The 16,322-nt window shown below is 34.9% G+C and overlaps 1 protein-coding gene across 2 annotated transcripts in view; it reads right to left on the reverse strand.

The window, feature by feature from the left end:
- CMC1 (C-X9-C motif containing 1) overlaps positions 1–16,322 on the reverse strand; it is an 89,047-nt gene that overhangs the window by 55,728 nt on the left and 16,997 nt on the right. Inside the window, exons 2-3 of one of the 2 annotated variants that reach the window (XM_046665773.1) lie at positions 6,275–6,351; positions 5,599–5,683 (exon numbers count right to left, since the gene is read on the reverse strand). In XM_046665773.1, the coding sequence (XP_046521729.1) occupies positions 5,599–5,683; positions 6,275–6,351 (162 nt within the window). Of the gene's footprint in view, positions 1–5,598; positions 5,689–6,274; positions 6,352–16,322 lie in introns of both variants that reach the window. The other variant, XM_046665783.1, reaches the window with a different exon arrangement.

Raw genomic sequence — 16,322 nt, forward strand, 5'->3', positions numbered from 1 at the left:
TGAGTCTCTAATGAATTTCGCTGGTAGAAAACATTTCACACATGTTGTCACAATTCGATGCTGGAGGAATTAAGTACATGATGAGTGACTCTGCTGGGGGAAGACTCTTGGACGCTGGCACCTAGTTTCCTCTGGACTTCATGCCATGTGCCTTTCTCCTTTACTAGTTTTGCTTGTATCCTTTTGCTGTAAGAAATCTTAGCCATGAGTATGACTACCCGCTGAGTCCTATAAGTCCTCCTAGCAAATCAGCAAACCCAGGGGTGGTCTTGGGGACCCCCAATACAATCTGATGTAGGTCCAAAGAAAAGAAATTGTATCTTATATCTCTTTATATTTCTTAGGGTCCATAGCATACTCTTGTACACAACAGATATTCATCATATTTGGTGATTTTATATATTATCCTCCTAATATATCCAAACCAGTCTAAAGAAGCATTGCATCTCCACTTCAGTGTTAGTTAACCTTGGTGAACTGGTTAAATGAAAAAAATATATGTGATAATAATGGCACAATTCAAACAACAAATGAAAAGTTTTGGGCAGGTTCAAGTAACACAGCTGGATAGAAGATTGATTACTTCAACCATTTACAGTCTGTAGCCCTCTAATTTGTTTTAATGATATTTTGATAGTTCTCTGTCTGCAAACATCCTAAAGAATATCCTAAGCATTCTTAATTTGATTTTCTTTGTTGTCAATTCACATATCTCTGGAATTTGGCAAAACGTAACATACTTCAGTTGTATGCAACTGAGAGAAGACGGCAGGCATTTTATCAAGCTGTTGTGTTATTTAACTACAGCTCTGCAATGTTTCAAAAAAACAATCCAGGGGCCGGCCCAGTGGCACAGCGGTTAAGTGTGCACATTCCACTTCGGCGGCCCATGGTTCGCTGGTTCGGATCGTGGGTGCGGACATGGCACCGCTTGGCACACCATGCTGTGGTAGGCGCCCCACACATAAAGTGGAGGAAGATGGGCACGGCTGTTAGCTCAGGGCCAGCCTTCCTCAGCAAAAAGAGAAGGATTGGCAGATGTTAGCTCAGGGCTAGTCTTCCTCAAAAATAAAAAAAAAACCATGCTTCCTTATATTTTATACAATTCCTTTAGAACTAACCCCACCTATTGGCCAAAAAATCAAAAAGACTACAACAGAAAACACTGATACAAAAGAAACATTAAAATAAGGTAAAAGAAGGACGAAGGGTGAAAGGAGTCAGTGATAGGAGAATATCTAGGTTAAAGAAAGTTCCAGGCCTCCCTGATGACAAAGAACTTTTTTGGTCTTGATCTGTCACAGCAGATAGAAGAGAAGCTTATTTTTAAAACAAACTTCATTATTCAACATATTAGACTTTATATGCAATGCCAATTATGCAATTCAAAAAAGCAAAGAAATGTAATGAAGAATTTTTACAAACCGCTATTCAATGACTCTTCCTCTTCCGGGAGGCTCTATTTCCAGAAGAAAAATTTATAATACTAGAATACATACTTTACCAATATATATGACAAACAATATTTTAAAAAATGTTACTAACATAAAAAATATAAATCATTGAATCAGCGAAGAGTCAAACACATGGAAAAAGTCACAGAGTGGAAAGTAACCTCCAGAGGTCATCAAACCATATTCCTAAAACACCACAAGCTGATAACTCCCAAATCCAAGAAAAAGCAATGATTCCATCATCACACTTGGTGGAAGGGGATTTCTGTTTTGGCTTTTGGGAGTTTGGGCAAGTGGGAGGGAGGAGAAGGGAAGAAGTGAGAGAAAGACTGGCCATTCTAAAATTTTCCTTCAGTTCCATTACCAATATACTCAGTGTTCACTGTGTTAATGTCTACAAATATACGTTAGCCATTTGTGTTAGTGGCTCCATTAACTGTCAATAATATCAGTGGCAAAAGAAGAATATTATAAAGTAGAGTTTTCTATTTAAATCAATTGTTCAATTTCTTTTCTTTTGATATATGCTCTACCAACAGAGTTTATAATCTTCTCAAAGTTTGTGTAAGATCTGGATTCTTAATTCTGTATGTAACCTCTAAGTTAAGCCACCTTTACTCATCAAATCAAAGTTAAGTTCCAAAAGAAAAGGTGATGAGGGGCTGGCCCGGTGGTCGAGTGGTTAAGTTCGCGCGCTCCGCTGCAGGCGGCCCAGTGTTTCGTCAGTTCGAATCCTGGGCGCGGACATGGCACTGCTCATCAGACAACGCTGAGGCAGCGTCCCACATGCCACAACTAGAAGAACCCACAACGAAGAATACACCACTATGTACCGGGGGGCTTTGGGGAGAAAAAGGAAAAAATAAAATCTTTAAAAAAAAAAAGAAAAGGTGATGAACACTATTTTCTGTTCAAAAAGAAACAAAAATGTATATGTATTTTATAAAGACAAATATTCTCAAGTTGACCAGTTTAATACAAACACTGCTTAATTGTCACCCAAAAGCTCAGATCTTCTTGTTTCGGGTTATAGTTTTCTTTGTATTGAAATGGCAAAGTTATTGTGACTTTATAAAAATTCACTGTAGAATCAGAATCATGTAGTTTGAGATAAAAGTCAAATTTAAGAAGTACTAGTGTATATAACAATGAAATATTCTAAATATTATCTGGTACTTAAGACATATTTTAATTGTGTTTAAACATAAGGTGAAATGTGCAACTCAGATTAAATCAGTGTAGAGTAAAAACCAATAGTGTATATATAGATAATGAAGATATCATGGAAGCTGGTTAAAAATTATAATGAAAAGAGAACTAGTAAAAATATAGCAACCTGGCTGAAATTGATATTCATTAGGGTACTCTTCACATCAATAGGGAGCATTTGGACTCTGTGGTCTTTATCAGTGTCCCAGCTGGTAATGGTTGAAGGTTAATGCTTTACCCCATTCTGTTCAATTTTCTATCCTAATTAGCCCTCCAAATCTATAGCTGTGAGCACCAAGTGTCTGTGCTCAAAAGAAACTAATTAATGCTAGCAAATTAGATCAAGTCCAAAGATCCAACAGCCAAACTCTTAGTTAAATGCTCCTTGTTAATAGGAAGTGTAGCTGTCAATAACTGCTGTTGGTGACTATAATGAGGCATCTTTCTTTCATTGAAAGTGATTTCATTTCTCTTTGTCCTTGGAAAAGCTGTTCCATTCCCTTCGCAAACCTAAGTTGCTGGCAGTCTGACCCAGTTCTTATGATCAGCTGGGTTGAAAGGCATGAAAAAAAAAGTCAAACAGAAAAGCTCTCCCACATAATCATGTTTCAGGCATTTAGCAGAAAGTCAGATCACTTCTTAAAATTCCTGTATCTTTATCAAAGAACTATACAATTAGCATGCATAATTATTTTATATAAATCCTATAATTATTAAATAAAGCATAGGCTACAAATAGTACATACACAACAATGGAAGTGTCCTGATTCTAAATTACATCTTACCGTTCAGTTTAAATGTACCTGTTCTGCTGCTGCTTGAGCAATGCCAATGTATGTACTTTCCTAATTCACATGGTTAACCAAGGAGAATACTAACGATTATTCTTCTATAAAATAATCAATTTTAGATTCTAAAACACTGTTTTGGACCATATGGCCTAAAAAAATCAATATGTGATTATAAAAATTCAAATATTCAAAACTCAATTGTTATAACATGTTCTAATAAGGACAAATGCATGGAAATAACCCAAACATCTCAAATTTTAAGATGCTTTCAGTCTTCAGAAGATTTTAAATATATCAAAAAAACAAAACTTAACAACCATGTCAACATCCTAAACAACTTAACTTTTGATAAAGACGTGAAAATGAACATTTTCTTTTCTGTACCATTACAAAATAGTAGATGTGCAACACGAACAAATAAATATTAAAGTTATACTATTTCTTTCTTTTCAAAAACTAAAAGCAAAGTTTCATCATCTAAGAGTAAGCCAAGGCATTTCTGCAACCCAAAGCCAAATAATCCTTCTGCATTTTCATCTGTATCATGTGAGTAAAAACTCATTCTATAATTGAGTTAGCCAGCTTTCTTTCATTTTAGATATTAGAATAATGTATTAAAAAACAACATAAATACAACTACTATTTATAACTTTAGACCAATATATGAGTAATAAGTAAATTTTTCTGGTAGTGAAAAGTTAACCCTCCAACATTATTATCCATTTTGAAGTTTTATCCTCCCTCACCAGAATCACGATGTATATTTTTTAAAGTTCTATGAGGCAGGTGGAGGATTATCTCTTGAGACTATCAGCATGACACCTGCCAATGCCGGATGTACAATGAACCCTGTCTGCAGGTGCCAATGGGTTCATTTCTCCTGACACCCAGGGGTAGGGGTGGAAGGAGGGTGTGCTGATTAAACAATTAATTCATTGTAAAAGCAAGAGTTATTTCACAGAATGATACTAGTAAATTATTGATAATTTACTAATAAATTTATTTATGGATGGATAACAAATCTAATTTATTGGATTGGATTTAAAACTGGAATATGTCATAAGTCACTTAATTTAAGAAACAGAAACAACTATCACACAACGTCAAGTCTGAGGACTACTTTTATTGCCTCCATCCATCAATTGCAAAGGTCATTCTCTAAGGAGATAGCATCAGAGGGACAGAAATGTCCCCGGCATCCAAATGTTGTTGACACAGTCCTGAAACTACAGTTGACACAGCCTAGCTCCCCTGTAGCGAAACTTGCAGTGCAAATGCAGCCCATCATCCTCACTAAAAATTATTATGATCCTTCAACAAAGATGACTATAGGGGAAAGTTAAGGGGAGTCAGAAAAATAGTCTACATCAGCAAAATTTTGCTACTACTTCTTGTTAGATGGCCATTCCAAGAGGCAGATTTTTTTTAAAAAGACATTTCTTTTTACAGTAATACTTCCATCTGCTTTTCTGATTATCCAACATTCATGGCCTCATTTTTTACCTTCCACTGCTTGGTTTCCCTTTTCATTATAATATTCCATATTTGATAATATACCTCTAGATATATAGAATACAGAAGTATTTCATGTTAAAAAAAACATTTTCCAAAGAAAACATGCATATATGGGTGCCTAGTGCATGCATTTACATAAATATCTTTCACTTAGAAACATAAAATGTAAAAACATAAACTAGACTCATTTTAAGCACTATTGGGATTCCACTAACAATTCAGTAACAGACAACGACACAAAAAAAATCATCTTAGAATACATAGCTATATGAATATATCGATAGATGAAAAAAAGGTACAGGTTACATTTGATGTTTCTTTGTTCCCTATCAAAGTCACCAGAATAATTATTTCTCCAAAATATGCGTACCAAGTTTTTCTCTATATGTAACTGTACTTCTGGGAAAAAAATGTTTTTTAGTAGTAATTTGGGAGAATATTTTTAAATTGTAAATGAAGTGAACACTACCTGGAAGTTCTGAAAGCTGAAATACTGGTATCTCAGTGAAAGGGTGAGAAGCAATTCATACATATTAATTCATTGACTACTTGAGTCTGAGGCTAAGGATTAAATTCAGATTATATTTTAAAAAATGAATTTGATTTTTATATGAGTATTTGAATCTTACCTTGAACTTGTTCAAAACATCTCTCACGGGCCTTTTCTCTCATTATTTTAGGGATCAAAACATCTTTTTCAACATGTCTGAGATGCTGCTCTGAAAAAAAAATATCTTTCTTTAATATAGTAAAGTCTCAAATAAATCACCAGTTTAGGGAGAAAATAAGCACTATAATTCACTTAAAATAAAAGTCTAATAAGCAAATATATTAAAAACGGACTTATAACGTCATAAAATTTTGATTATTTTAGTCACTGAAAATCATTCTAAATATTTATCTTTTTATAACAGAAAAAATGTGAAGGACATAGGCAACATTTTTCTAAAAGTTTCTGGAAACTATATTACAACACTTTTATTTGATAACATATTCTATGTAGTCTTGTCAAAATTAAAGTCGCAGACTAAAACTTATCATTTTTCTTACTAATATAGTCCACGAAAAGAGCATTTTTATCAATACTGAGATCCAAGGATAGATAAAGAGATCCAAGATTAAGAGACACAGGAGTAGTTTCTCTATCTAGCAATAAGAGTAGCCTAAGAAAGAAAGAACTGGCAGACGAAAAAGTGGAACTACAGGTGCACACAAAAACAAAGCACGTGAAATTTCTGTGCATTTTAAACACAACCACCACACCAGACTAAGACGGTAGACTGAGCACCTGCTCCAGAGTCCCACCTGTTCCTCAAATTCCCAGAGAGCCCTGAAAAGCAAAAGGGTAAGTGTCCTCAGGCAACCAAAATGACCAGGAATCTCTGAAAGACAAAGGCAGATGAGATGAGATTATAGGAGGGAATCATATTCCCATAGAGTTTTTCCCCAGGAAAAAACTGATGCCAAAAGTGGCTGTTGCTCCCTGCTCTAAAGCAGTAAAAATGGAGAGCAAGAGACTTTCCTAGAAAAACAAAAGCATTATTGGTTGAAATACCTCAGTAGGAGCCAAGTGGGTCACTTCTTGTTACCTTCAGACCATGAGTAAAAGAAATAAATATAAGTATTTATCCCCAAGAGGTCAGGAAGTTTCCCAGTATCTAGTGACACCTAGGGAGATCAGGAACCCCTAAACTTCTCCCAGTACTATGTGGTTCCCAACATAGTATGCTGGATGCAAGCAGTTATGAATTATAGTATTTGCAGAAAGGGTAACAGGGAATCTCAAAAAGCAAGAAAATCAACGACAAAGCAGCCAAAGGTAACAAAAGCAAAAATAAAAAAAGTGGGACGACATCAAACTAAAAAGCTTCTGCACAGCAAAGGAAATCGACAAAATGAAAAGGCAATCTAACAAAAGGGAGAAAATATTTGCAAATCATATATCTGATAAGGGTTTAATATCTAAAATATATAAAGAACTCATATAACTCAACAGCAAAAAAGCAAACAATCCAGGGCCAGCCCCGTGGTGTAGTGGTTAAGTTCACATGCTCCACTTCAGTGGCCCAAGGTTTGCATGCTCAGATCCCTGGCATGGACCTACACACCACTCATCAAGCCATGCTGTGGCAGCATCCCATATACAAAGTAGAGGAAGACTGGGACGGCTGTTAGCTCAGGGACCATCTTCCTCAAGCAAAAAGGGGAAGATTAGCAACAGATGTTAGCTCAAGGTTAATCTTCCTCACCAAAAAAAAAGAAAAAAACAATTAAAAAATGGGCAAAGGATCTAAAAACATATTTTTCCAAAGAGGACATACAGATGGTCAATAGGTACACGAAAAGGTACTCAACATCACTAATCACCAGGGAAATGCAAATCAAAACCTTACACCCTTTAGAATGTCTATTACCAAAAAGACAAGAAATAACAAGTGTTGTGAAGGATGTAGGGAATCCTTGTGCACTGTTGGTGGGGATATAAATTGGTGGAGTCAGTAGGGAAAACAGTATGGAGATTCCTCAAAAAATTAAAAATAGAACTACCATATGATCAACAATTCCACTTCTGGGTATTTATCCAAAGAATACAAAAACACTAACTTGAAAAGATATATGCACCCTCATGTTCATTGCAGCATTATTTAGAATAGCCAAGATATGGAAATAACCTAAGTGTACATCGATGGATGAATAGACTCAATGGAATATTATTCAGCCATAAAAAGGAATGAAATCTTGCCATTTGTGACAACATGGATGAACCTTGATGGCATTATGCTAAGTGAAATACAGAGAAAGACAGAGAAAGGCAAATACCATATGATCTCACTTGTAAGTGGAATCTAAAATAAAACAATACAAAAACAAACTCACAGATACAGAGAACAGAAAGACTAGTCATTGCCAGAGGTGGGTGATGGGGTGAGCTAAATGGGTGAAGGGGGTCAAAAGGTACAAACTTCTGGTTATAAAGTAAATAAGTCATGAGGATGTAACGTACAGCATGGTGACTATAGTTGATAATACTGTACTGCATTATTTGAAAGTTGCTAAAACTAAACCTTGAAAGTTCTCATCACAAGAAAAAAAAATCTGTAATTATGTATGGTGATGGATGTTAACTACACTTACTGTGGTGATCATTTTGGAAGATATACAAATACTGTATCATTATGCTGTATGCTTGAAACCAATACAATGTTATATGCCAATTATACCTCAAAGGGGCCAGCCCGGTGGTGTTAGCAATTAAGTTCATGCACTCTGCTTCAGTGGCCTGGGGTTCACTGGCTCACATCCTGGGTGTAGACCTATGCACCGCTTATCAAGCCATCCTGTGGCAGGTGTCCCACATATAAAATAGAGGAAGATGAGCATAGATGTTAGCTCAGGACCACTCCTCCTCAGCAAAAAGAGGAGGATTGGTGGCAGATTTACCTCAGGGGTAATCTTCCTCAAAAAAGAAAAAAAAAGAGAGCTAAGAATCACCCAAATTTGATGGAGGACAACAGCGAAAGAGAGAAACCAACTGTACTTAATCAAGACGTAACCAACTCCTCTGCAAGTTAAAAGAGTAAAGAAAATAAGATTTTAGAATAAGCATAATAAATATACTGAGGCAAAAAGACAGCCCTGAATCCTCAGATAGAAATGGATCATAGATTACCTAAACACACTTCGATGAAATGTCTCAAACTCAAAAATCCTAAAAGGTTCAAAAGGGAAAAAACATTACCCACACAAAAGAATGACATCAGATCTATATAATGTGTCACTGGCAAGAAGACAACAGAGAAATAACTTCAAGTTCTAAGACAGAATTACTTTAAATCCAAGAATTCTAGAGCAAATTAAGAATGAAGTTGAAGACATTTTCTGAAAGGTAGATATTGAAAAGTTTACCACCTTCACACCTTACTGAAAAAGAAGTGATCCTTACTGTTGTGCAACAACCCACTAATCAAACTTATTGATGTAAAACAAAAATATTTTGTTTTGCATAGAGATCCTCTAGGTCAGGAATGCAGAAAGGTAAAGTACAATTGATTCTTCTCTGCTTCACAATGTCTGGGACCTTATCCACGAAGACCGTAATGACAGGTGTTAACTTTAACACTGCAAAACTGGGGCTGGTGAATTTACTTCCAAGATGACTTTTTTCACTTATGCATCTGACATCCAGGCTGGAATGCCTGAAGAACTGGCTCAGTGAGGACTGTAAACCAGAGCCCCTATACATGGCCTCTCCATTTGATTTGGCTTCTCACAGTAAGGCAGGTAGGTTATGAGAGAAAGCAATCTGAGAAGCAAGCATTCCAAGATAACCAAGTGAAAGTGACATGGCCTTTTCTCACCCTGTCATGAGAGCCATGCAGAATCATTCCTGCCACAGTATGGTTCAAGTCACTAAGGACAGCCTATACTCAAGTGGAGGGGAATTAAGACCCCATTCTTTGTGGCAGGGCCACATTACAGAAGAGAATGAGGGATGAAACATAATGTTGTGGTCTTCTTTGTAAAATAAAATTTGCCACAAGAAGTAATAGAGAATATAGTATGATAAAATAAAAATGAATCCATGATGTACAAATGTAAAATATATAAGGCATATTAGAAAAACATATACTTAAATTTATATGTTAACACTATAAAGTACTTGAATAATGCCACCGACTAACTTGACCTAACTTTTATAGAATATTTCACTCAATAACAGCAGAATATTAACAAAGAAAGATCATAGTCTGAGCTATGAAACAAATCTCAATAAATGTAAAAGAATTCAAGTCATACAAAGCATGTTCCCTGACACCAATGTAATTAGATTAGAAATCAGTAACAGAAAGATCTCTTGATAATCTCCACATATTTGGAAACTAAATAACACACTTTAAATTAACTCATGGGTCTAAGAAACAATCAAAAGGGAAATCAGGAAGTATTTTGAAATGAATGAAAATGAAAATACAACATATCAAAATTTGTGTGATGCAGCTAAAACAGTACTTAGAGGAAAATTTGTAGCACTAAAAGCCTACACTGGAAAAGAGGGATGGTCATAAATCAATGACTTAAGCTTCCAACTTGAAAAACCAGAAAAAGAGTAAACTAAACACAAAACAAACAAAAAGAGGGAAATAATAAAGAACAAAGCAGAAATCAATGAAAGAGAGACCAAATCAAACAAAATGATAAAGAAAAGCAATGAAACCAAAGCTGGTTCTTTGAGATCATTAAAATTGGTAAATCACTAGCCAGACAAAAAGAGAGGTCATAAACATCAGAAATGATAAACATTTTTAAGTGATAATAAAACAGTATAAACAAATGTAGGTCAATAAATTTCACAACAAATATGAAATGGAAAAGTCCTTGAAAAACACAAATAACCAAAGCTTATTCAAAGATACAGATAACCAGTATAGTCCTGTACCTATAAAAGCAATTGAATCTGTAGTTAAAAGCCCCCTCACCAAGAAAATTCCAGACCTTGATAGCCTTACTGGCGAAATTAACCAAACATTTACAAAAGAAATACTGTCAAATCCATACAAGCTCTTCTAGAAAATTGCTGTAAGGTCAGTATTACCCAGATACCAAAATCAGACACAGGCATTACAAGAAAAGAAAACTACAGTCCAATACCCCATCATGAATGAGGATATAAAAGTATTAACAAAAAATTAGCAAATTGAGTCCAACAATATAAAAAAGGATAAAACTTCATTCCCAAATAAAGTTTATCCCAGGATAGCAAGGTTCATTTGACATTCAAAAATCAATAAATGCCCACTGGAAAACTATTAAAAATAATCAACAACTACAGCAAAGTTGCAGGGTATAAAATCAACATACATAAATCAGTAGCATTTCTATACTCTAACAATGAAATAACAGAAAAAGAATTCAAGAACACAATCCCATTCACAATCACAACAAAATGAATAAAATACCTTGGGGTAAATTTAACCAAGGAAGTGAAAGATCTATACAACGAAAACTACAAGACTTTCCTGAAAGAAATTGATGACGATATAAAAAGATGGAAAGACATTCCATGCACATGGATTGGAAGAAAAACCATAGTTAAAATGTCCATACTACCTAAAGCAATCTACAGATTCAATGCTATCCCAATCAGAATCCCAATGACATTCTTTACAGAAATAGAACAAAGAATCCTAAAATTCATCTGGGGCAACAAAAGACCCCGAATTGGTAAAGCAATCCTGAGAAAAAAGCACAAAAAGGAAGGCATCACAATCCCTGACTTCAAAACATACTACAAAGCTACAGTAATCAAAACAGCATGGTACTGGTACAAAAACAGGTGCACAGATCAATGGAACAGAATTGAAAGCCCAGAAATAAAACCACACATCTATGGACACCTAATCTTTGACAAAGGAGCTGAGGGCATACAATGAAGAAAAGAAGTCTCTTCCACAAATGGTGCTGGGAAAACTGGACAGCCACATGTAAAAGAATGAAAATTGACCATTCTTTTTCACCATTCACAAAAATACACTCAAAATGGATCAAACACCTAAAGATAAGACCTGAAACCATAAGGCTTCTAGAAGAAAATATAGGCAGTACACTCTTTGACAATAGCATCAAAAGGATCTTTTTGGACACCATGTCTTCTCAGACGAGGGAAACAATAGAAAGAATAAACAAATGGGACTTCATCAGACTAAAGAGCTTCTTCAACACAACGGAAAACAGGATTGAAACAAAAAAAACAATCCACTAATTGGGAAAAGATATTTACAAGCTATATATCCGACAAAAGGTTAATCTCCATAATATATAAAGAACACACACAGCTCAACAACAAAAAATCAAACACCACGATCAAAAAATGGGCAGGAGACATGAACAGACATTTCTTCAAAGAAGATATACAGATGGCCAATAGGCACATGAAAAAATGTTCATCATTGCTGATCATCAGGGAAATGCAAATCAAAACCACACTAAGATATCACCTTACACCCATTAGAATGACAAAAATAACTAAAACTAATAGTAACAAATGTTGGAGACGTTGTGGAGAAAAAGGAACCCTCATACACTGCTGGTGGGGATGCAAACTGGTGCAGCCACTATGGAAAACAGTATGAGATTTCTCAAAAAATTAAAAATAGAACTACCATACGACCCAGCTATCCCATTACTGGGTATCTATCCAAAGAGCTTGAAGTCAGCAATTCCAAAAGTCCCATGCACCCCAATGTTCACTGCAGCATTATTTACAACAACCAAGATGTGGAAGCAACCTAAGTGCCCATCAACAGATGATTGGATAAAGAAGATATGGTATATACATACAATGGAATACCACTCAGCTGTAAAAAAAGGACAAACAAATCGTCCCATTTGCAACAACACGGATGGACCTTGAGGCAATTATGTTAAGTGAAATAAGCCAGATAGAGAAGGACAATCTCTGTATGACTCCACTCACATGAGGAATTTAAAAATGTAGACAAAGAGAACAGATTGAAAGGTGGGGTGGGGGGGTGGGCATAAAGGGTGAAGTGGTACACCTACAACACGACTGACAATAATGTACAACTGAAATTTCACAAGGTTGTAAACTATCATAACCTTAATAAAAAGTAAAAAAAAAAAAAATCAATAAATATAATTCATCTTAAAAACATTAGCAAAGAAAACACACATGGTTATCACAATAGACTCAGAAAATACATCTGACAAAAATTCAACATCCATTCCTAATAAAAACTCTCAGTAAAGTAGGAGCAGAAGGAAACTTCCTCAACATGATAAGTGGCATCTACAGAAAAAACCCACAACTAACATCATAACTTTTGGTGGAATACTAAATGTTTTCCCCTTAAGATAGAAAAAAGATAAAGAAGTCTACTCTTATCATTTCTATTGAGCACAATAATGAATGCAATTATTCCTAGCCAATGCAATAAGGCAAGAAAAATAAATAAAAGGCTTCCAGATTGGAAAGGAAGAATTAAAACTGTAGTTATTCAACGATAATATGATGATCTATATAGAAAATCCAATGGAATTTACAAAAGAGACTCTAGAACTAATAAGTGAGTTTAGAAAGGTTTCCAGTTATAAGATTAATATACAAGAATCAAATGGAGATGACATAATAAAAAGTCAGAGAACTAGGAGATAATTCAATAGAAATTATCCAATCTGAAAAGAAGAGAAAATAGCCTTTTAAAAAATTAACTGAGGATCAGGGACCTGTGGGACAAAAACAAAAGATCTATCATTCATGTTACCAGAGTCTGAGAAAAAGAGAAAAAAAAATGTAGGGCTGAAAAAATATTTGAAGAAGAAATAGCTGAAAACTTTGCAAATTAGGCAAATGACATAAACCTACAAATTCAAGAAAATAATAAAAACCCAAAGAAACCCATACCCATACACATCATAATCAAAATTCTAAAATGAGAGGCAAAGAAAAACCTTGAAAGCATCAGAGAAAAATATAGGGGAACAAAGATTCCAAGGACAAAGGATTTCTCATCAAAAACCACAGAGGCCAGAAGGAAGTGACATAATATTTTCAAGTATTAATAAAAAAGAACTGTCAATCAAGAATTCTATATCCAGCAAAAACATTCTTCAGCATTGAAAATGAAATAAAGACAACTCGATGAAAGGAAGCTAAGGTAATTTCTTTCAGCAGATCTGTTCTAAAGAATGGCTAGAGGAAGCTATTCAGGCAGGAAGGAAATAGTAACAAGAAGAAACTCAGAACAACAGGAATGAAGAAAGGGTAAATGTAATAAACTGTTCTTCTTGAATGTTAAAAACTGTTTTTGACAGAAGCAAAAGTTACAGCATTCTCAATGTACACAGAGGTAATATCAAAGATGACTATATCATAAAGCACAGAGGATAAAGTGATTTCTTGGTGGTATGAAATCTACATTCCACTTGAAAAAATGTTGATGCTAGTAGACTGTGATAAACTAGGTATGTGTAGTGAAATCTTTAGAGCAACCACTAAAAACTAAGAAATAAATTAAAAAACACTATAGATAAATCAAATGGAATACCGAAAAATTTAAAGTATTTTCTCTGACCATACTGGAATCAACTAGATAGCAATAACAGAAAACAGGAAAATTTCCTAAGACTGGGAAATTAAACAACACACTTCTAAATAATTCATAGGTCAAAGAGGAAGTATCAAGGGAAACAAAAAAGTACATTGACCTAAACTGACCTGAAAACACAACACATCAAAATTTGTAAGACAAAGCTAAAGCAGTGCTTATAGGGAAATTTATAGCAATAAATGCTCATAATAGAAAAGAAAGTCTCAAACCAATAATCTAACCTTCCAACTGACAAAACCAGAAAAAGGACAAAAATGAACCTAAAGCAAGCAGAAACAAAAAAATAAAGAGCAGAAATCAATAAAATTGACAAGAGAAAAACAAATGAGATAATCACACTAAAGCTGTTTTTTCAGAAAGATCAATAAAATTGGTTCAGACGGCTTCAGTGGCACATTCTACAAAATATTTAAAGCACAAATAACACCAATACTACAGCCTCTTCCTAACACATTTTATGAGGCCAGCATTACTGTGATACCAAAAGCAAAGGCAATATTTAAAAAAAAAACAAACCCACAGACCAACATCCCTGATGACTACAGACACGATAAACCTCAACAAAATATCAGCAAATCAAATCCAGCAATATATAAAAAGAAAAATACACCACATCGAGCTGGGTTTATTCCAAGGATGCAAGCTCATTCCTATTTGAAATCAATCAATGTGATCTATCACATGAACAGTCTAAAAAAGGAAAATCATAGTCACATCAATTGAAGCTGAAAAAACATTTAAGAAAATTCAACACTCATTCATTAAAAACAAACAAACAAAACTCTCAATAAACTAAGAATGGAAAGGAACTTCTTCAACCTAATAAAGAGTATCTGCAAAAAACCTACAGCTAGCATCATACTTAATGGTAAAACACTAAATGCTTTCCCCCTAAGACCAAGAATATGGAGTAAAATTGCATGGAACTATACAAACACATGTGTCCATATAGAAACTGGTGAAAACTGAAAAGGCCCATAGTTAACAGTATTGTAACAACTTCAATTTGCTACTTTTGATATTGTACTACAGTTATGTGAGATGTCACCACTGGGGAAAGCAGTGTGAAGGGTATATTAGACTCTATAAAGTATTTTTTGCAACTTCTTGTGAGTCTATAATTATTTCAAAATAAAAAGTTAAGGGAAAAAAACTGCTAAAGGAAATCATAGGAGAACATCTTCATGATCCAGAGTTCTTATATATAACACCAAACTCATGATGCATAAAAGAAAAACAAAATTGATAAATTAGACTTCATCAAAATTAAAAAGTTTCACTATGCAAAAGCCCCTGTTAGGAACATAAAAGACAAGCCACATAACGGGAAAAATTATTTGCAAATCTCCTATCTGACAAACGGACTTTTATCCAGAATGTATAAAGAATGCTTTAAACTCAACAGTATGAAAACAATAATCTATTTAGAAATGGGCAAAAGACTTAGACACTACACCAAAAATACTGGATAGGGTTTCGCTCTGCTGCATACAGGTTGCTAGGAGTTGGAATCTACTCGATGGCACTAACAACAAAAAAGATATATGGATAGCAAATAAGCATATGAAGCGATGCTCAACATCATTAGTCATTAGGGAAATGCAAATTAAAGTTACAAGAGATACCACTGAAGACCTATTCAGATGGCTAAAATTTAAAAATGTGACATACCAAGTGCTAACAAGGATGTGGCGTACCTGGATATCTCATACATTGCTGCTGGGAACATTAAACGGTACAGCCACTCTGGAAGATAACTGGGCAGCTTCTTGAAAGTAAAACATACACTTACCATATGATCCTGCAAATATACTCCTCAGGATTTATTCTACAGAAATGAAAACTTACGTTCGCACAAAAACCTGTACACAGATGTTCACTGTGGCTCTACCTGTAATGGTCAAAACAGAGAAATAACCCAAAAGTCCTTCAAGTGAATGGACAGAGTGGTTCATCTAGACAATGGAGTATTATTCAACAATAAAACAGAATGGACTACTGACATACAACAGCAGCAGCAACCTGGATGGATCTCTAGGGCACTATGTTGAATGAAAAGACGATCTCAAAGGGTTCATACTGCATGATTTCATTTACATATCATTCTTAACGCGACAAAACTAGAGTGATGGAAAGCAGATCATTGGCTGCCAGTAGTCAGAGCCAAGGAAGCAGTGTGACTATCGAGAGGAAATGTGAGCGATTTTCTTTTTGGTGACAGAACA

This window comes from Equus quagga, chromosome 1 (assembly GCF_021613505.1).
Source record: "Equus quagga isolate Etosha38 chromosome 1, UCLA_HA_Equagga_1.0, whole genome shotgun sequence".
Taxonomy (NCBI): domain Eukaryota; kingdom Metazoa; phylum Chordata; class Mammalia; order Perissodactyla; family Equidae; genus Equus; species Equus quagga.